General features: G+C 39.3%; 1 protein-coding gene across 1 annotated transcript in view; it reads right to left on the bottom strand.

Moving 5' to 3' along the window:
• cita (citron rho-interacting serine/threonine kinase a) overlaps nt 1-15,819 on the bottom strand; it is a 115,272-nt gene extending 99,453 nt beyond the window's left edge. Inside the window, exons 1-8 of the mRNA XM_072664482.1 lie at nt 15,719-15,819; nt 15,424-15,565; nt 15,155-15,330; nt 14,692-14,793; nt 6,209-6,351; nt 4,933-5,026; nt 3,792-3,998; nt 2,811-2,964 (exon numbers count right to left, since the gene is read on the bottom strand). Coding sequence (XP_072520583.1) covers nt 2,811-2,964; nt 3,792-3,998; nt 4,933-5,026; nt 6,209-6,351; nt 14,692-14,793; nt 15,155-15,330; nt 15,424-15,565; nt 15,719-15,817 — 1,117 coding nt within the window. The 5' untranslated portion in view covers nt 15,818-15,819. The remainder of the gene's footprint in view (nt 1-2,810; nt 2,965-3,791; nt 3,999-4,932; nt 5,027-6,208; nt 6,352-14,691; nt 14,794-15,154; nt 15,331-15,423; nt 15,566-15,718) is intronic.
• Nucleotides 15,820-16,547: the final 728 nt, after the last annotated feature.

Raw genomic sequence — 16,547 nt, 5'->3', positions numbered from 1 at the left:
ACAAGCAGTATTCCAAGCATTTTGATACTGAAATCACTGTTCAGTATTCGTTACATTTCATGACATGCAGATGGAGAACATACCATTACCATATACCATTAGAACAGATGCAAGTACACCTTAATAGAGTTAAAAATAAAGGGGGGGAGGTCGTTACTGAGATGGATCTTGATGTGTTTATGCAAGATGATTCTGAATCAATTTACTGAATCGATTCACAAATGTTAAAAAACAAGGTTATAAATGTTAACTGATAGCTTTATGCAGATGGAACAGAAAAGGCGGAACTCCGAGGTGCACAAGTAAATTGCCCAGGACAGTCCACATAACACAAGCTGAAATAGCGACCAGCACCCTCTGCCTTAAAAGCTAGTGTATGGCTGTAACACGGATGCAAATCCTTGTCAATAAATGTTATGGTACAGTTTGTTACAATTTGACTGACCTTTTCTAAAATGGGTGGAAGCTTTGACATTGCTTGGTCGATGGTCCTCTGGTTGGAAGCCTGTTTTACATTGCTGTAAAAGCAGAGGACTATCGAGCAAGCAATGTCAAAGCTTCCACTCAACTCAGAAAGGGCTATGCAAAATACTAATTCTATCGCAACTTATATTGCTAAGTGTTTGTGTCCATAATCTGCACACTCTGGAGTCACCTTCAAGATATTTTGCTGACACCACGATTCCCAAACTTTCCAACAAGACCAAAACTGAAGTCTTAGAATCACTAAAGAAAATAGGTAATATAGCTGTAACACGAATATTGTCACCTTAACTGTGTATTTTATCACACGGGTGCAGAAATGGCTGAGCTGTTAAAGAAGACTTTGAAGAAATGCTGAAGAATTTTTCATTTTAAAGAAAGTTGTTGATCAGCAGACTAAGACGCTGACACTGTGGGCAAAGGATCGAGATTCGAATCCCGGGTCGTGCTGTTTTGCCATCAGCAGCCAGAGCCTGACAATATCTATATCCGTTGTTTTGCTGCTAGTGAAACTGGTACATTGCACAAAGTGCAAAACTCAAATCTTCAAAATTCCTTAAACCATCAGGCAGACAGTTGAACTTTTGACATAACTGGATGTTCCAACAGGACAATGCACAAATCAGAACTTCCTTTTTTGTTTCTATTATGAAAAAAAATAGCCCTGTGTTTCATGCAGGTATGTCCTCAGCTCACCCAAATAACTATAGAATCTAGTCTATCCAATAGGAGAAAAGCTGAGAGTATGCAATTAAATAGTCCTCAGTTTAAGTTATCTGACTGATTGAGAAATCCTACTCCACTGGTGTAATTGGGGATGGTACAGAAACAACAGAAGAAAGCAGCCATGCAAACGTTGCCATGGCAATAGCATTACTTCAATAACAGTGGCATTTCTGTTTTTTACTGAAGTACATAAATGAATATGTCTTGACATTTAGAGGGGAAAAAAAAAAAACAAGAAAAGGTTTGAAAAATGTAATTCTTCTCAGGAATGGGATACTAGGGATGCACCAATCCGGCTTTTTCAGTTCCAATACCAATACAGACACACAAACTTTGTATATCGGTCGATACCCAATACCGATACCATTGTTTGTGAATTAATAAAACATATACTTCCCCCTGTGGGGGAGCCGTCAGGCATCAGGATTGACTTAAACATTACTTTACTAACTTTGTAAAACAAAATATAACAAATTAACACAGATATAAATGTACTTAATTTATTTGTCACTAAAATAAACAATGGTGCAGGATCTTGACAAAGCATTCAAATTAAAAATAAAAAAGAACAATTAAAATTAAAATATATTAAAATACATACAATGTATCAGCCAAAACTGAAACCAAGTAGCCTCACGTTGTCAAACACAAAAACAGTAATCAATCTTATTTTAAAATATTTAGCATAATTAAAAAAAATCTAGCAGCTGAACCTGATAATAAATAAGTAACTTGGTCAAACATGCAAGCAGCAATCAAAAATTGCAAACATGTAAACATTTAGTACTCAATCCAGCTAATTTTGTTAATACTGGGACCGATATCCAATCCTAATATTGGCTCCGTGCATCTCTATGTGATACCACTGTGCACTTTTCATGAATGCCCCACTGACAACACAGATTAGGTGGTTTGGGATCACCCTTCCACCATCATAACTGAAACACGGCATAAAACGAGCTCCATTGTGTAAGCAGAAGCCGGCTGGATGTCGCTTTGGGAATGAAAGCATGCCTCATAATCTGCCTAATAGTTCAGAGATCCCCATACCCCCCTGGGAAAGCAGGCAATATGATAAAGCATGTTCTAGTTGATGGTTAACAGTTTGTAACATTAGTAATTGTGAGAATCATTGTGCATCAAAAGCCACATACATAATAAGCCCTGCTCACATTTTTGTTGTGTATGAAGCTATGTCTGCATTGGTTCTGCTTCTGAGAGGATATGAGAGCACTCAGCTCTGTGTGCCTAAGGCTTAATTGCTTAATACAGAGCCTCAGTCTTTAACTTCATACTGGCCTGCTAATCGGCACAGCAATCTGTGCATCACACACACATCCTGCCAACCCATTACACTACAAAAACCACCCATCACAGACCATTAAAAAACAAATCCTCTAATCACACACTAGAGTAAGATCATTAGGGGCGCATATCAAGGAATGGCCAACAGCTGTAGTGTGTTCTGACCACATTTTCAAGATAAACCATTGCATTCTGCTTTAACAAAAAGTTGACCCTCATCAGTTCAACACTGAGATGTTTTTGGAGATGTGCACGACTGATCTACTTTTCTTAAAGGTGAGACTGCTGGGTCTTACCATGCCTGAGGCTGCTCCAGTCCACACTTGAGAAGAAGGGGTGAGAGCGCAGACCCTCATAGCCCAGCCGATCCCGCGGCCCGCATAGTAAACTCTGTACAAGATCTACAAATTGTGAGCCGGCCTTGGGCTCTTCAGGGAACTTCAGATAACGCTGGAACAAAACACACAGTAAATATTGAGAGAAAAAGAACACAAATTTGTAAACAAAAATCCAAATGGAAATATAGCTGCAAGCGTCAATATGCGGGGTCCAAGCACAAGAGGGTAAAAATGGGGTCGACATATCTACCCTATCAATTTGGTGCATGGATGATTTATGGTTTTTCCTCTACAACTCATTGCTCAGGAGAAAAACATTATGATAATAAGAAAAATCAAAGGAAATTTGGTTCCTATACCTTTGTTGCTTGGACCCCTAAAAGTATAAAATAGTAGGTATGAGTATAAAAGCAAACCCCTAATGTATGCAGAGTAATACCATTGCCTTATATCACAATGTGATATTAGATCAGATTAGAGACGACATGGCTGATAGCAGTAGAAAAGGCCAAATCAGATATTGAAGGAGGAAGAATTAAATTGATATGATCTAATTCTGTAACTAATCTAATCTAGTATAATAGGCTAAAGTAAAGTCCATTTATTTAAATCCATCATAAACTGGGACATTGACCTTTAGTGGTGGAAGTATAGGTTCAATGAGAAAATACATTAACACATGCAGAATAGAGCATGATGTGCGGAGAAAGAAAAACACAAAATTCCAGGGGGTCGGAATGGGGGGTTCCCAGTGGTTTTAATGGTCATTTGGGCAATGCATAGAGAGTACTGTATTAAGCATTGATGGACACTGAATACAAAATTGTGAATTCCATCAAAATGATGAGGCTGAGAGATACAAGGCTGCACTACAGAATATTATATAACAGGACAAATTCTATTAAATCATAGTGGTAGACATGCTGCAGCTGGTCTTACCTGGAAGTTCATGATGTTGTTTATGGTTTTGGCTGAAGTTCCGTCGGTGAAAGGTGACTTCATGTAGATCATCTCATAAGCTATAACCCCCAGAGACCACCAATCACACTCAGTGCCGTAACTGCACTGAGGGCCTCCACTAAGGGCTGAAAGGACCTCTGGAGCCAAGAAGTCCTGAGTGCCAACTGGGAGCCTGGAGGAGCCGACCTGAACCGGAGAATAAGGTTTATGAGACAAAATTGATTGATTGATTGATTGATTCATTCATTCATTCATTATCTTGATCCATTACAGCAGTGCACACAACAGTCAGCACTGTAGAAGAAACTTATCTTGCAACATTTACTCATAAATGGTGAACACTACTGCCCATATGCAATGCACATACTGGATACACTGGACTTATTTATACCTTGCATACATTGTACACATATTCTGCACTCTATATATTCTGTATACATTTGTACATATTGGGCAAATAGCAGAGTGGTCACCTTACTGACTTGTGTTTAGTAGTGTCTAAGCTTAGAGGTATCTTTGAATTTTTAGCCTATTCAAACTAGCTGAGGTTTTTCTTGGGTAAATAGCAAAGCACTTTTGTAAGTCGCTCTGAATAAGAGCGTCTGCTAAATGCCCTAAAAGTAAATATACATATATACACACATATTTGTACATATTTATCTATTGCAGCCTATATCTTGTTATACTTATATATGCACTAATCTATCTATTTTACAGTATCTTCAGGAATCTGCTTTTTTATTTCATTTTTACTTCATGATATTTGAGTGGATTTCTGTATCAAAAACCATTCGAACAGGATGGATTTCCCCAACATTTTTGTTACTGGCCCTTTAAGACCGATATACTATATGCAAATGAGCGCTGTTCTGATTGGTGGCCCTACATTATAGCCTCATTCAACTGAAACACTGCTTTTAATTTCAAAGACATGAGATTTGCGGGTTACTTGCAACTCAATGGCTCAATGGTCTTTCCTACATACTGCAATGAATTTGTGGACATGGAAATTTCTTTACAAGCGCTCCTACGATTACAAACACATTACAAAATCAAACTATACTTTATAAACATTAGATTGTAATTTGAATCGATTGAGTTTTATTTCATCAATCATTACCGTTTTATTTGCAGTCAGCTTAGCAGCAGAGCCAAAGTCTGCCAGCTTAATGTGTCCCGTGCGGTCAATAAGAACGTTCTCTGGTTTCACATCTCTGCCAACAGAAAAAAATAAGAGAGTATTTATGAGTGTAAGAAAGAGAGAAAGACAGCAGCAGATAAAGATATAGAAAATTTAATGTATTGTGAAATGGGGTTTTAAGGGGTTGAACATCCCGACTGAATAAGGAAAGGGTCGAGTTAATGCATTTGTTCCAATCAATACTTTGTTAAAAGCCAACTTTTCCTCAATTAATCTCTTAATTCTCTTTGGTATCCTTATACAACTGTTCTACACGCGTAGAAATGATTGCTTGATATCTACACCACATTTCAGTCAGTGATGCAGTAAGAGTGATTTGTGTGAATCAGGAATGATCACTGATATTGGGAGGGGATTTTCACATACATGTCGAAACATGGAAATTGGCATTTACTGTACCTGGATTGCAGAGAAGGCATTAACAGTTTCTAACAGTTTCAAAGCAACACAAATAGTGATTTGGATTTTAGGATTTTTTTTTTAGATATAGTGAACATTCATAAAACACACAGCCAGATTTACAGTAATGTTAAGAGATCATCACTCATTCATAAACTCATTGCTCATTCATAAATAATGATTACTGGCAGTGTAACCGCAGGTTTTACCGCTTTTGTCAGATGGTCTGACACATCATCAAGACTCTCATTTCATCTGTTAATGGCCTAATGACAGTGATACTGAAGTGACCTATTTTTAAGTGTATTTGCGTTGGTTGGTCTTGAAGTGAGGGGCCCTCATTTGGACACCACTCGGACACAATGTTACACCACTCTTTCCCAGCTTTGCAAGTATTCATAAAGCACAGTTACGCAAAGACATTGCACCTGGATGAACCTACCTGTAAATATCCCAGCAAGAAGATGAAGATGATTTTAATCAAGTTTGAAAACATGTTTGGTTTCACAGGCAAGTCTTACAGTCAGCTGATTAACCCAGATATTTATAGACATAGTTCTGCTGCTCTGCGTCATGATTTAAATTAATCAACATGTTGAGGTTGATTTTGATTGACAGGTACCGAGGTCACATGTACAATTACTGTAATAATTAATAAATCAGATCCACTGTTTTTTCTTTCCTTTTAAAATATTATTTATATATTCTTTCATACTTCTTTTGTTTTACCATTTAATTATCTCTGAATCTAATAATAATAATAATAATGCTAACTTTGTGATGCGGTTGGGCTTACCTGTGCACGTATCCCATCTGATGCACTGCGTGGATGGCCTGCACCAGCTCTGCAAGGTAAAACTGAGCCATGGTCTCATCAAACTGATCCTCGTATCTGTTTAGCAGAGCCATGAGGTCACCTCCCGGCAGGTATTCCATCACCTGCAGGCATAAATACAAACTGCACTGTACGCTCAGGGGAGATTACAGCATGACACATACAACCTGTCCCTGGTCACAGCGCATCTGTTCACAGCTCTCTATTAAAGACCTGCAGCAGAGGACTGGAATTAGGTGGTCGTGATGCTGCGTGATGCTAAATCTGTGGAAATCTTCATGCCTTATTTGCTCAGTGAGAGTTCTGATACTGTGAGCAGCACTTTTTCAAGGAGTCTCTCCCAACTAGAAGTGCACAGATATCACTACCCAGTAACCCTTTTCTTTTGATTTAGACAGTTTGGCAAAATATAGTGTCTGACATCTATTGCCATAAAGTCCCCTGAGGTAGTCAGCACATGTGCTAATTACTTCAGGTTGCCATGAACCACCTGTAGAGTTTCTGCTGAGTCTCAAGTTATGACTTGATATTAAGAGGAATATGATTAAACCTAAACCTAACAATATTCCTTAACTGATTATTGATCTAATTACAGTTATAATATCAGTTTATTATAGTAGTAGTAGTAGTAGTAGTAGTAATAGCAGTAAAAGTAGTAGAAGTATTAGTATGAACAACAGAAATGATTTTATACTGAACTATGTTTTTTCATAATCAAGTAGTCATTTGATTTTAGTAAACTACTAAATATCTGACCTTTACCCCTTTTATGATAGTTGATCTACAGCACCTGATGCCAAGTAATCAGCTATAATTCCAATATCATTGCAACTTCCAAAAGAGTTGCCTTGTACCATTTATTAGCAAATAATCTTCTAATAGTTATTAATATATGATCTTCTGGTGATAAATTGTATAATCCTACTTATACAAGCAAGGAACACTTGCTTATCCTCAGAGAAACTACCTTCAACATGTTCAGTCATGTTTAATCATCAGCATCAGAGATGGTCAAATGCTTGTTCTCAATTACCCTCTTAAATGCTAATGAGCTAATTAATTAACTGTCTTAAATTGCACTGTGAGACAGGCTCACAGGCAAGTATGCTGCGAAAAAAAAAGTGCTCAGACAGACAGAAAACGAGCAATAGAAAGAAAACAGTTCTGTGAAAAAGTATTGGCTTCCTTTAGTTACTGAAGGATATTGTCCTGTATGAAAACAGTAATAGCCATATAGCCCTAATCAGTTACTCAACCAATTAATCAAAAGTAGTTGATAACTGGTCTCAATTAAAGTAGACACACTCAGGCTTGATTGCTGATAGTTGAATCTAAACATCAGTTAAACAGAACCAGCAATGAGAAGGGAACTAAAACACTCAATAAGCAGCAGGTTTCGCTGCAATTAAAACCACCCAGAAGAAATGAGAAGGAAAGTTATTAAAATATCCGTCTGGAAAGGGTCTCGCAGCCATTTCCAAAGCTCTGGAACTTCACGGAACCACTGTCAGAGCCTCCAAAAGGAGAAAGCTTGGAACAGTGTTCGGCCAGACATCTAGAAAGTGACAGAAGTACCCAGAAGAACATTTAAGGAACCTAGGCCTCACTTGCTTCAGATAAGGGCAGAACTATGATTCCTCCACAGGAAAAAAGGCAACCATGGAAGAGCTGCAAGGTAACAGGGACTGCTAACAAAGTAGTTAGTACCAAAAAAAACCCCCACCTTGCTAGCCCTTAAGCCTTTTGGAATATCGTTCTGTGGACTGATGAGTCGATAGTGGAACTGTTAGGGAAACGGGAGTCCTGTTACAGTCGGCGTAACAAAGCTAACACAATATTCTGCAATAAGAACATCCTACTAACAGTCAAACATGGTGGAGCCAACACCACGACCTCAAGCACAAGAGCAAGTCCACCTGTGAATGGCTCAAAAGAAAGAAAAAGAAGGTTGTGGAGCGGCCTTGTCAAAGTCCTGACTTTGAGTTTCTTTTTGGAGATGCTGTGTTAGGACATCAAACAGGCAATGAATGTTGAATGAATGTGAGGCTAAACCAAAGCAATTCTACCCAAAAGAAGTGCAGGATTCCTTACATCCACAGTGATAAGTAAAAGACAGAACTAGAACCAGTTATAGGTGGAGTTTGGGTGCAGTTGTTCAAGCTAACGGTTCCTCCAAAAAATATAAGTGACTGGTTAGAAACTGTCCCATGCGTTTCCTCATGTTCTCCTCATCTCATAAAACATTTCGTATGAGGACCAAAAACATGATATGATATAAGTCATCAGGAGGGTGGATATCAAATGTGTTTTCATGGCACTGTACATGCCAAACTATCGAGGATATGAATGACTGAATGGGCAAAATATGAAAAAAAACTGAATGGGCAAAATTCAGTAACGTTCTCGGTTCAATGAGAACGTTGCTTGAATGAGAACGGGTTATGCTCTTATACCAGTAATACTGGCTAGACCTAATGGCCTCTTGAGGTTGCATCTTAATGGTTTTTCTACCCAACAGAACGACTTTCAGAAGTACGCTTTCAATATAACTACCCGCATCAATGAGGGCTGCTTTACATGAATGCGGCAGCAGGATCTAGTACAAACCCAATATTATGGAAATGTATACAGTGAATTATTAAATGTGAATGAATGTTTTATTACAGTGCCATAGGCCTACAGCTAACCTTTCAGTCTGAAGAACTAATTTACCAATACATGGTTCCGATAAAGACATGTGACTAAGCTGACTAGACCTTGTGCCTTTTGGTTCAGTTTTAACAGAAAAATCAGAAATCCAATGTGCTTAGTTAAAACCATTCATTATCATAATCATTTAAATAATATCCAAAAATGCAGACTCCTCCATTATTCATAAAGCCCACCAGCCACGTGAAGGGGGTGACTAAGATAAACACACACACAGTCAGGAGCAACGTGATTTTCTCAGTATCTCTTCATCTTCGTTTTGTCGTGACAGGCCGACAGACAGACCCACAGACGGAGACGGACGCTGACTCCCACGCACAGATGTGCATGTGCACGCATACAGTCATGGACGCTCTTAAGGCTGTAAAAACGCACCGATGCATCACAATGCACTGAATATGCCGAGTCAACCTCAGTCATTATAAGGGAGAATTAATTATGAGGGATTATAATAATTCAGTTTGTTACAATTTCAATACAGTATTTCAAAAAGTGTGTGCATAGAAGCCTCCGAAGTTCTGAAGTCTCTTAATTTCTACTTAGGGAATATCAGTAGGTACAGAGTAAGTAGTTAATGTACACTGCTCAAAAAAATAAAGGGAACACTTACACAACACAATATAACGCCACGTAAATCAAAATTCTGTCAAATCAAACTGTCCACTTAGGAAGCAACACTGATTGACAATCAATTTCACATGTTCTTGTGCAAGTGGAATAGACAACAGGTGGAAATTATTGGCAATTAGCAAGACACACTCAATACAGGAGTGGTTCTGCAGGTGGGGACCACAGACCACTTCTCAGTACCTATGCTTTCTGGCTGATGTTTTGATCACTTTTGAAAGTTGGTGGTGCTTTCACACTCGTGGTAGCATGAGACCGAGATGAGATCCTCAGACCTCTTGTGAGACCATATGCTGGTGCTGTTGGCCCTGGGTTTCTCCTAATGCAGGACAATGCTAGACCTCATGTGGCTGGAGTGTGTCAGCAGTTCCTGCAAGATGAAGGCATTGAAGCTATGGACTGGCCCGCCCGTTCCCCAGACCTGAATCCGAATGAGCACATCTGGGACATCATGTCTCGCACAGACTGTCCAGGAGTTGGCGGATGCTTTAGTCCAGGTCTGGGAGGAGATCCTCATGAGCATGCCCAGGCATTGTAGGCACATGGAGGCCACACACAATACTGAGGCTCATTTTGACTGGTTTTAAGGACATTACATCAAAGTTGGATCAGCCTGTAGTGTGTTTTTCCACTTTAGTTTTGTGTGTGACTCCAAATCCAGGCCTCCATTGGTTAATAAATTTGATTTCCATTGATGATTTTTGTGTGATTTAGTTGTCAGCACATTCAACTTTGTACAGAACAAAGTATTCGATGAGAATATTTCATTCATTCAGATCTAGGATGTGTTATTTGAGTGTTCCCTTTATTTTTTTGAGCAGTGTATAATACATAGGTACTGAAAATAAAGGTATTGAGTAATTACTACATACTACACAGTAGATCAGTAGATACTGAATTGTTAGTATATACATTGTAGGTCTTAAAACTCAAAATTAGGGCATGGGTTCAGGTGATAAAGTGGTCTTATGAGTCTTATGAGGTTTGTGGGTACATCATTTTCCAACCTCTCTTTACCTCTTAGAATTAAACAAGCTGTGGCTGTCACTGTGCCTTTATACGCAAAGGAGCTCTATTCTAGTTGACCAACCTGTAATTGTCCATCCTTCAGAAAGCAATACAGGTTCAAACGCTCCTTAACACTTTAGCATAAGTGGGCAGGGCCTAACTGCTGTAGGCTGAACATGCAGGTATGACAACATATGTTGTCAATTAATTAATCAATTACTTCAAAATAGTTCATTTCTATAAATGGACTGAAATGACAGAGACAAATGGGCTTCATTTATTTTAGAACAGTTGGTCAATAAGACCCAGTGCATTAGGGAACTTTTACAGTGGTTACACACAGTATTAAACCAGTTATTAATAAAAAAAACAATGTGTTCATTATATAGGCTCTTTAAAAGAAATCTGAATTCAAATTAATTTAATTAGAAATGAAATCGAATCACAGTAATGAAAGAGTTTATGAATCACTGAATAATTCCCCAAGAATCGTAAAGAGATTGAATTGGGGCGAGGACAGAGATTTACACCCCTGACATGCACACACTCGCATAAATACATGCACAGCTCAGAAAACACGTCTGATCTGAGTGATCTGGACTATTCTGAGAGACTGCAATGGCAGCTGCTTGCCTCATCCTGGGTGCAGTTGGATGAGATACGGCTGATTCAGTGTGGCGTGATGGCGCTCCGATTACACATCGCTTCAGACAAACACATTCACACACAGAGCACGAGCCTTCAGCCCTGGCTTTTCAGCTAGACTATTCCACACACACACACACACACACACACACACACACACACACACACACACGCGCGCGCGCGCGCGCGCACACATGCACACACACACAAAGCAACATCAATGTTAAACACCCTAAGGCTAGATTTCCACCACAGAGCCACACAGAGGCACCAGGTTTCCAGAAAGAGGGAATTCTGCAGGGCTGCACCACAGTCAAACCTCTGTGTGTCAGAAACCCAATGCGTGTGTGTGTGTCTGCTTCTGTATGGGGGTTCTGAGACTGAAAACATGAACACAATCACACACAATCACACACACACACAATTAAAGCCTTTATATTGTATGGGAGCGCTGCGTTGTGTGACATATTCCAACACACACACAGAGAGACGTGCACACACGCACACACACGCATACACAAACACACACACACACCATGAATGAGAGGCAAAGCTGGCAGAGCATAAACGGCAACCGCAGCATTCTAGTCCATGTTACCTAGCAACAAGGTAGCGAGGGTCTTTTGAGCCCAATGCTCAAGTAAAGACAGCTTTTTTTTTTCTTCTTTTTTCACACACGTGTGGTGCGAGAGTGTACGCGAGCGTGAGTGTGACAGCTTGCAGAGAGGGTGATACTGAAAGAAGAGTTTGGGGCAGGAATGAGAAAATCACTCAGGTGCAGTTAGCTCTGTCTGTGTGTACTCTCAGGAGACTCCAGCTTCTATCCTGGAGGAGGGTTTCAGATAATGAGCATGAGCTTCTTCTCTCTCCCGCCATATATATATATATATATATATATATATATATATATATAATTGAGAATTTCCCCACTGAGGGACTAATAAAGGATTATCTTATCTTATTATCTACACACACACACACACACACACACACAACACATGCACAAACATGCAAAAAGAAAACATAGACACATTAATCTTCTCATGAACAAACTCAGCCACAGAACTAAAACTACCACTCGTTAATTATGTAATATGCCGGTAGGGACGTTAGAAACCACTGCACTCTTTAGATGCTGCATCACTGATCAGCTGTGGCTCGGCGCAGTCATTCGTCTTTACAGAATCATTTAATGTCTTATAATAAAGACACAGCGTCTAATAAAAGACACTTTTTTTACATTTTCTAATTACTGATGGTTTGATAATCACTGAGGTGATGTACCATCTATACTGTAGGTCAGGCCACAATTACATTACATTCATGTGAAAAAAACAGTGTCTAACAAACGTATGCACGTATTGACACCATCACATTTCTTTCTACTTAAAATGTCTAAAACCTGAATCAGGTGCATCGCATCAGTTGCATTAAGTTCTGTTTAACTAGATTTTGCGCAATGCCAAACTTCTCCCCAAACTCCTCGATTCCCACCCACTAGTTACAGCAGGACTCCTGCAGCACACCACACTTCCTTCAGGTCTGGTGCAGCTAGCATAGTATAGCTGCATAAACAAAACCTTAAATGAGCAACTCTGTGATAGGGCAAACTGAGAGAAAACAGTAAAAGGCATATGGGTACGATTATCCAAGGTATCAAATAATTAGTTGACAGGTTCACTAATTATAAAAACCATCGATAGTTGTACTCATAATACCCACTTAGTCACACCTGGAGCTCCACATATCTAGCCACAGTCCATTTTACCCACAGCAAATCTATTACATTTGTCAGTTACCATCATGGCCATTAGCCAGTGTGGGGTGGTGCAATATCCCTGAGGACTGGTGTGAATTAGAGCCGGCGCAGATTTCATCAGCCCCTCGGGTCATCATGAAAGTGCAGATTTCATGCAGTTATGTGAGGACAAACCATTCTTTCCCTTTAATACAAACATAATCTGCTGTAGGCTTCAAGCAAAGCTGTGCGGTCTTCTAGATCAAAGGCTCTTGTGGCGAGGGAGCCTGGAAGAAGATCTGAATGCAAGCGTTAGTATTTCAAAGAGGAAGCTTGCGTAAGAATGGCCAGGGCCCCCTCTGCTGCTCATAAGGAGCATGACAAGAGAAAAAAACCTTTTCTGTAATGGCTCTTTGGCTCCCATTATAAACACATCGGGACTCCTTAAGCAGGAGCACGAACAATACAGAAAAAAACAAGAATAATAAAAGTATCACAAGATTTTATGTTCCTGACGCAGTTCCTTCATCTTTATCTCGTTCACAAACAATTTTGGACTCTTTTTTTTTCTTCTCTCAGAACCAAACTGAAAAGCTTTCAGGGTCAGTGTGACCCGATTCAAGTGTGCTCTGCAGACATAAAAGCATAAAAGCTACAGCTCCAGCCTCCATTAAAGACCTCCTGGACCCAGGGGGAGAGCACTGACAACCCATTAGATCACTGATCACTAATAGACTATTCGTTCCATACATGCAAAATGAACAGAAGGACCAACACGCCAGTTCGGCAGGATTTTGGTTTCCAACCGAACAAATGTCAAGAATGACTGTACAGTAACAGTGTTCCATCCTATCCTAGTTATCATTTTAAATGGTTGAATGATATTAGAAGCTAGCCCTATTGGTAATTATATGGTAATTATTGCACAAGCCTGGGAAATATGAGCTACTGAATAAAGCGCTTATACTTATTCAATCTCAACATTAAATTTCAATATTTAAATAGTCACTCTCAACGGCATCCGTGAGCTATTAAGGCTGTTCATTCCTAAATCTAGACTTGTTGTCCAAATAATGTTCTGCAAAGCAATGACTGTTTACTAAACTTGAGTAATGATAGGTAAAAATGTAGCAGAAAAAGAATTCTTTAAATTGTAGTTGAATTAATTGCCCTGGTATTAAAGAAGTGCATTAGAGTATAATAAAACTTGGGATGCACCAATATGGGAACTGTTGGCCTATGCCTATGATATTTTTCCATGCACTGCTGGCAAAAACAAAAGTGGCAAAGTGGATCTCAATCACATTCAGAAGCCTAGATAAAATAATATTGTTAAGTTTGATTTACTAAGCTGTTGTTATAAGTTTGGGTTGTGAATATGTTGTTTTATTTTGTTCATTTCAATTTTGTCAATAACAAATAAGTGTAAATTCAGTACTATCATTTATTTTGTCTATTACTTTTATTCTAAAGCGTGAATAAACCAGAACTTTTGTACAGTTTCTGTTTATTTAAGCGTTGTAGCAAATTTCGGTGCAGTACTATATAATGTGATAACTATTAAACAGGTATAATTAAAATCTTAAAAATGGAAATTCTAGTAGAATTAGCAAATCTTAATTAATGATGCTGTGTACAGAATACAGGCAAGTGAGAGTTGTGTCTAACCGTGAACTATGCCTGCATCTACAATAAAGTTATAGCAGTGGTTGCTCACCAGGTAGACATTATCCTGGTCCTGAAAGGCATGCTGGAGCTGCGGAATCCAAGGACTGCTGCTGAGAGCCAGAATGGATCGCTCTTCCTCATAAAACGCCACCTTGAGAACACAGAAAAGTTTGAAAGGCTGCTAGAAAGGCAAGTTTAGAGCTACCATATTTAAATGAGCAAGAAAAGTGTGGTAGGTTCATTCATGACGTGTACAATTTGTAAATCCAAATCTTTGTAGACAACCATCTTGCATAAATGTTAGCTAGCTTAGCAATTGTCGCAGATTCATCTCATGCGCTGTACCGGAGATATTTTAAGTGCTAATAAAAGTGAGGGTGTCCTAACTTATTCCTAACTAGTATAATATAATTTGCATCGTTATAATACAATATATTATCTCTTAATATTGTTAACACATTAATGCACAGCTCTAAGCAAGTATAATTGCTATTATTGTAAAGGTGACTCACATTGTCCTGAGTGCGGAGGCAGTTCTTGTCCATAACCTTCATGGCGTATACATCCCCCGTGGCCCTCTCTTTTACCACCTGCACCTCAGCAAAGCGCCCGCGGCCCACAACTCCCCTCACTTCGAAATCCCTCTTACCTGGCTGCAGTTGCTGTAGCTCAGCCACCACATCAGAGACTGGAATGCGCACACAAATAAAACACACCCAACATTTATAACCAATGGACAGTGCATAGCAATATCAAAGGGAATCATTACTGAAAAACTTACATTTGCGAATGAAGTTGGCCACATGTTTGATTTTCATCAGCTCTGGAGAGCTGCACTCCTGATAGAGCAACAATAGAGCGTCCAGCAGACTCTCCCTTGTCAACCCATTCCCTCCAGTGGAACCATACGCGCTACTCTTGCCCTACACAACCATTACACACAGTATCAAATAGAGAACAATGCCAGAATAGATTATTCTTCATAAACAACAGCTACAATCACCACAAAGCAAATGACCTCTTATGAAGATGCATAAAGAAAGATTTCCAATGCTGTGCATCAAAACAGACCTTACCTGTAAGAGCTGGTTAAGACGTGAGCAGCGGCTCGTGATGGGATCCACCGAGGCCAAATCTTTAATGCTACTGTGTCCTCCATACTTGAACTTCAACATTTCTGCAGGGAATATACTGCGTCAGAAGGCCCACACTGGTCTACTGTAACACACTGCAGTATTGCTTCTCAGATTTAGCAATATGCTTAATAGATAAGGCAGGTATTATATCCATAATACCTCCATAAGAGTTTCTTAATGCTAATTTGTGCACTTTGGCTACATTCACATTACCAAGCTAAAGTGACTTAAATCTGATTCTTTTGCTTTACTGTGACACAGATCTGGTTGATTTAGGGCCGTGTTTGACCTGATAAATACAATCTTTTCAATCTATCAGATTTGAGTCACTTTAATATGTGGTCCTAGGTCAGATACGTATCCAATTTGTGGGTATGCAACATAAATGTGAACGGTCAGATCGGATTTCATGCATCTTTTTTTCCTGAACACATGAGCTTAATGCAATTAGGCTGCCAGCCCAAATATGATTTTTGGCTTGTCTAGATTGTAGTCAGATGGATTTTTGATAGTCAGGACAGTCAAAAATCACATGAAATCCATATTTCTCTAATCAAATCCAAACCACATTTGAAGGTGGTTTGAAATTCGATTACAATCGGATTTGCACAGAAGTGTCTCAGCCTGGACTCCATGGCCGCTAAAATCTTTGCTTCACTTACAACGCGACAGACTACGACCATGTCAAACCCAGAGCAACCTCCATCTCTCCTGCTTCCATGTATGAAAGCACCTAAGTCATTACAACAGCAACCCATGCAGATAGGTT

This window comes from Salminus brasiliensis, chromosome 1 (genome assembly GCF_030463535.1).
Source record: "Salminus brasiliensis chromosome 1, fSalBra1.hap2, whole genome shotgun sequence".
Taxonomy (NCBI): Eukaryota; Metazoa; Chordata; class Actinopteri; order Characiformes; family Bryconidae; genus Salminus; species Salminus brasiliensis.
Note: the sequence above shows the minus strand (reverse complement) of the source record. Positions and strands in the feature narration are given on the sequence as shown.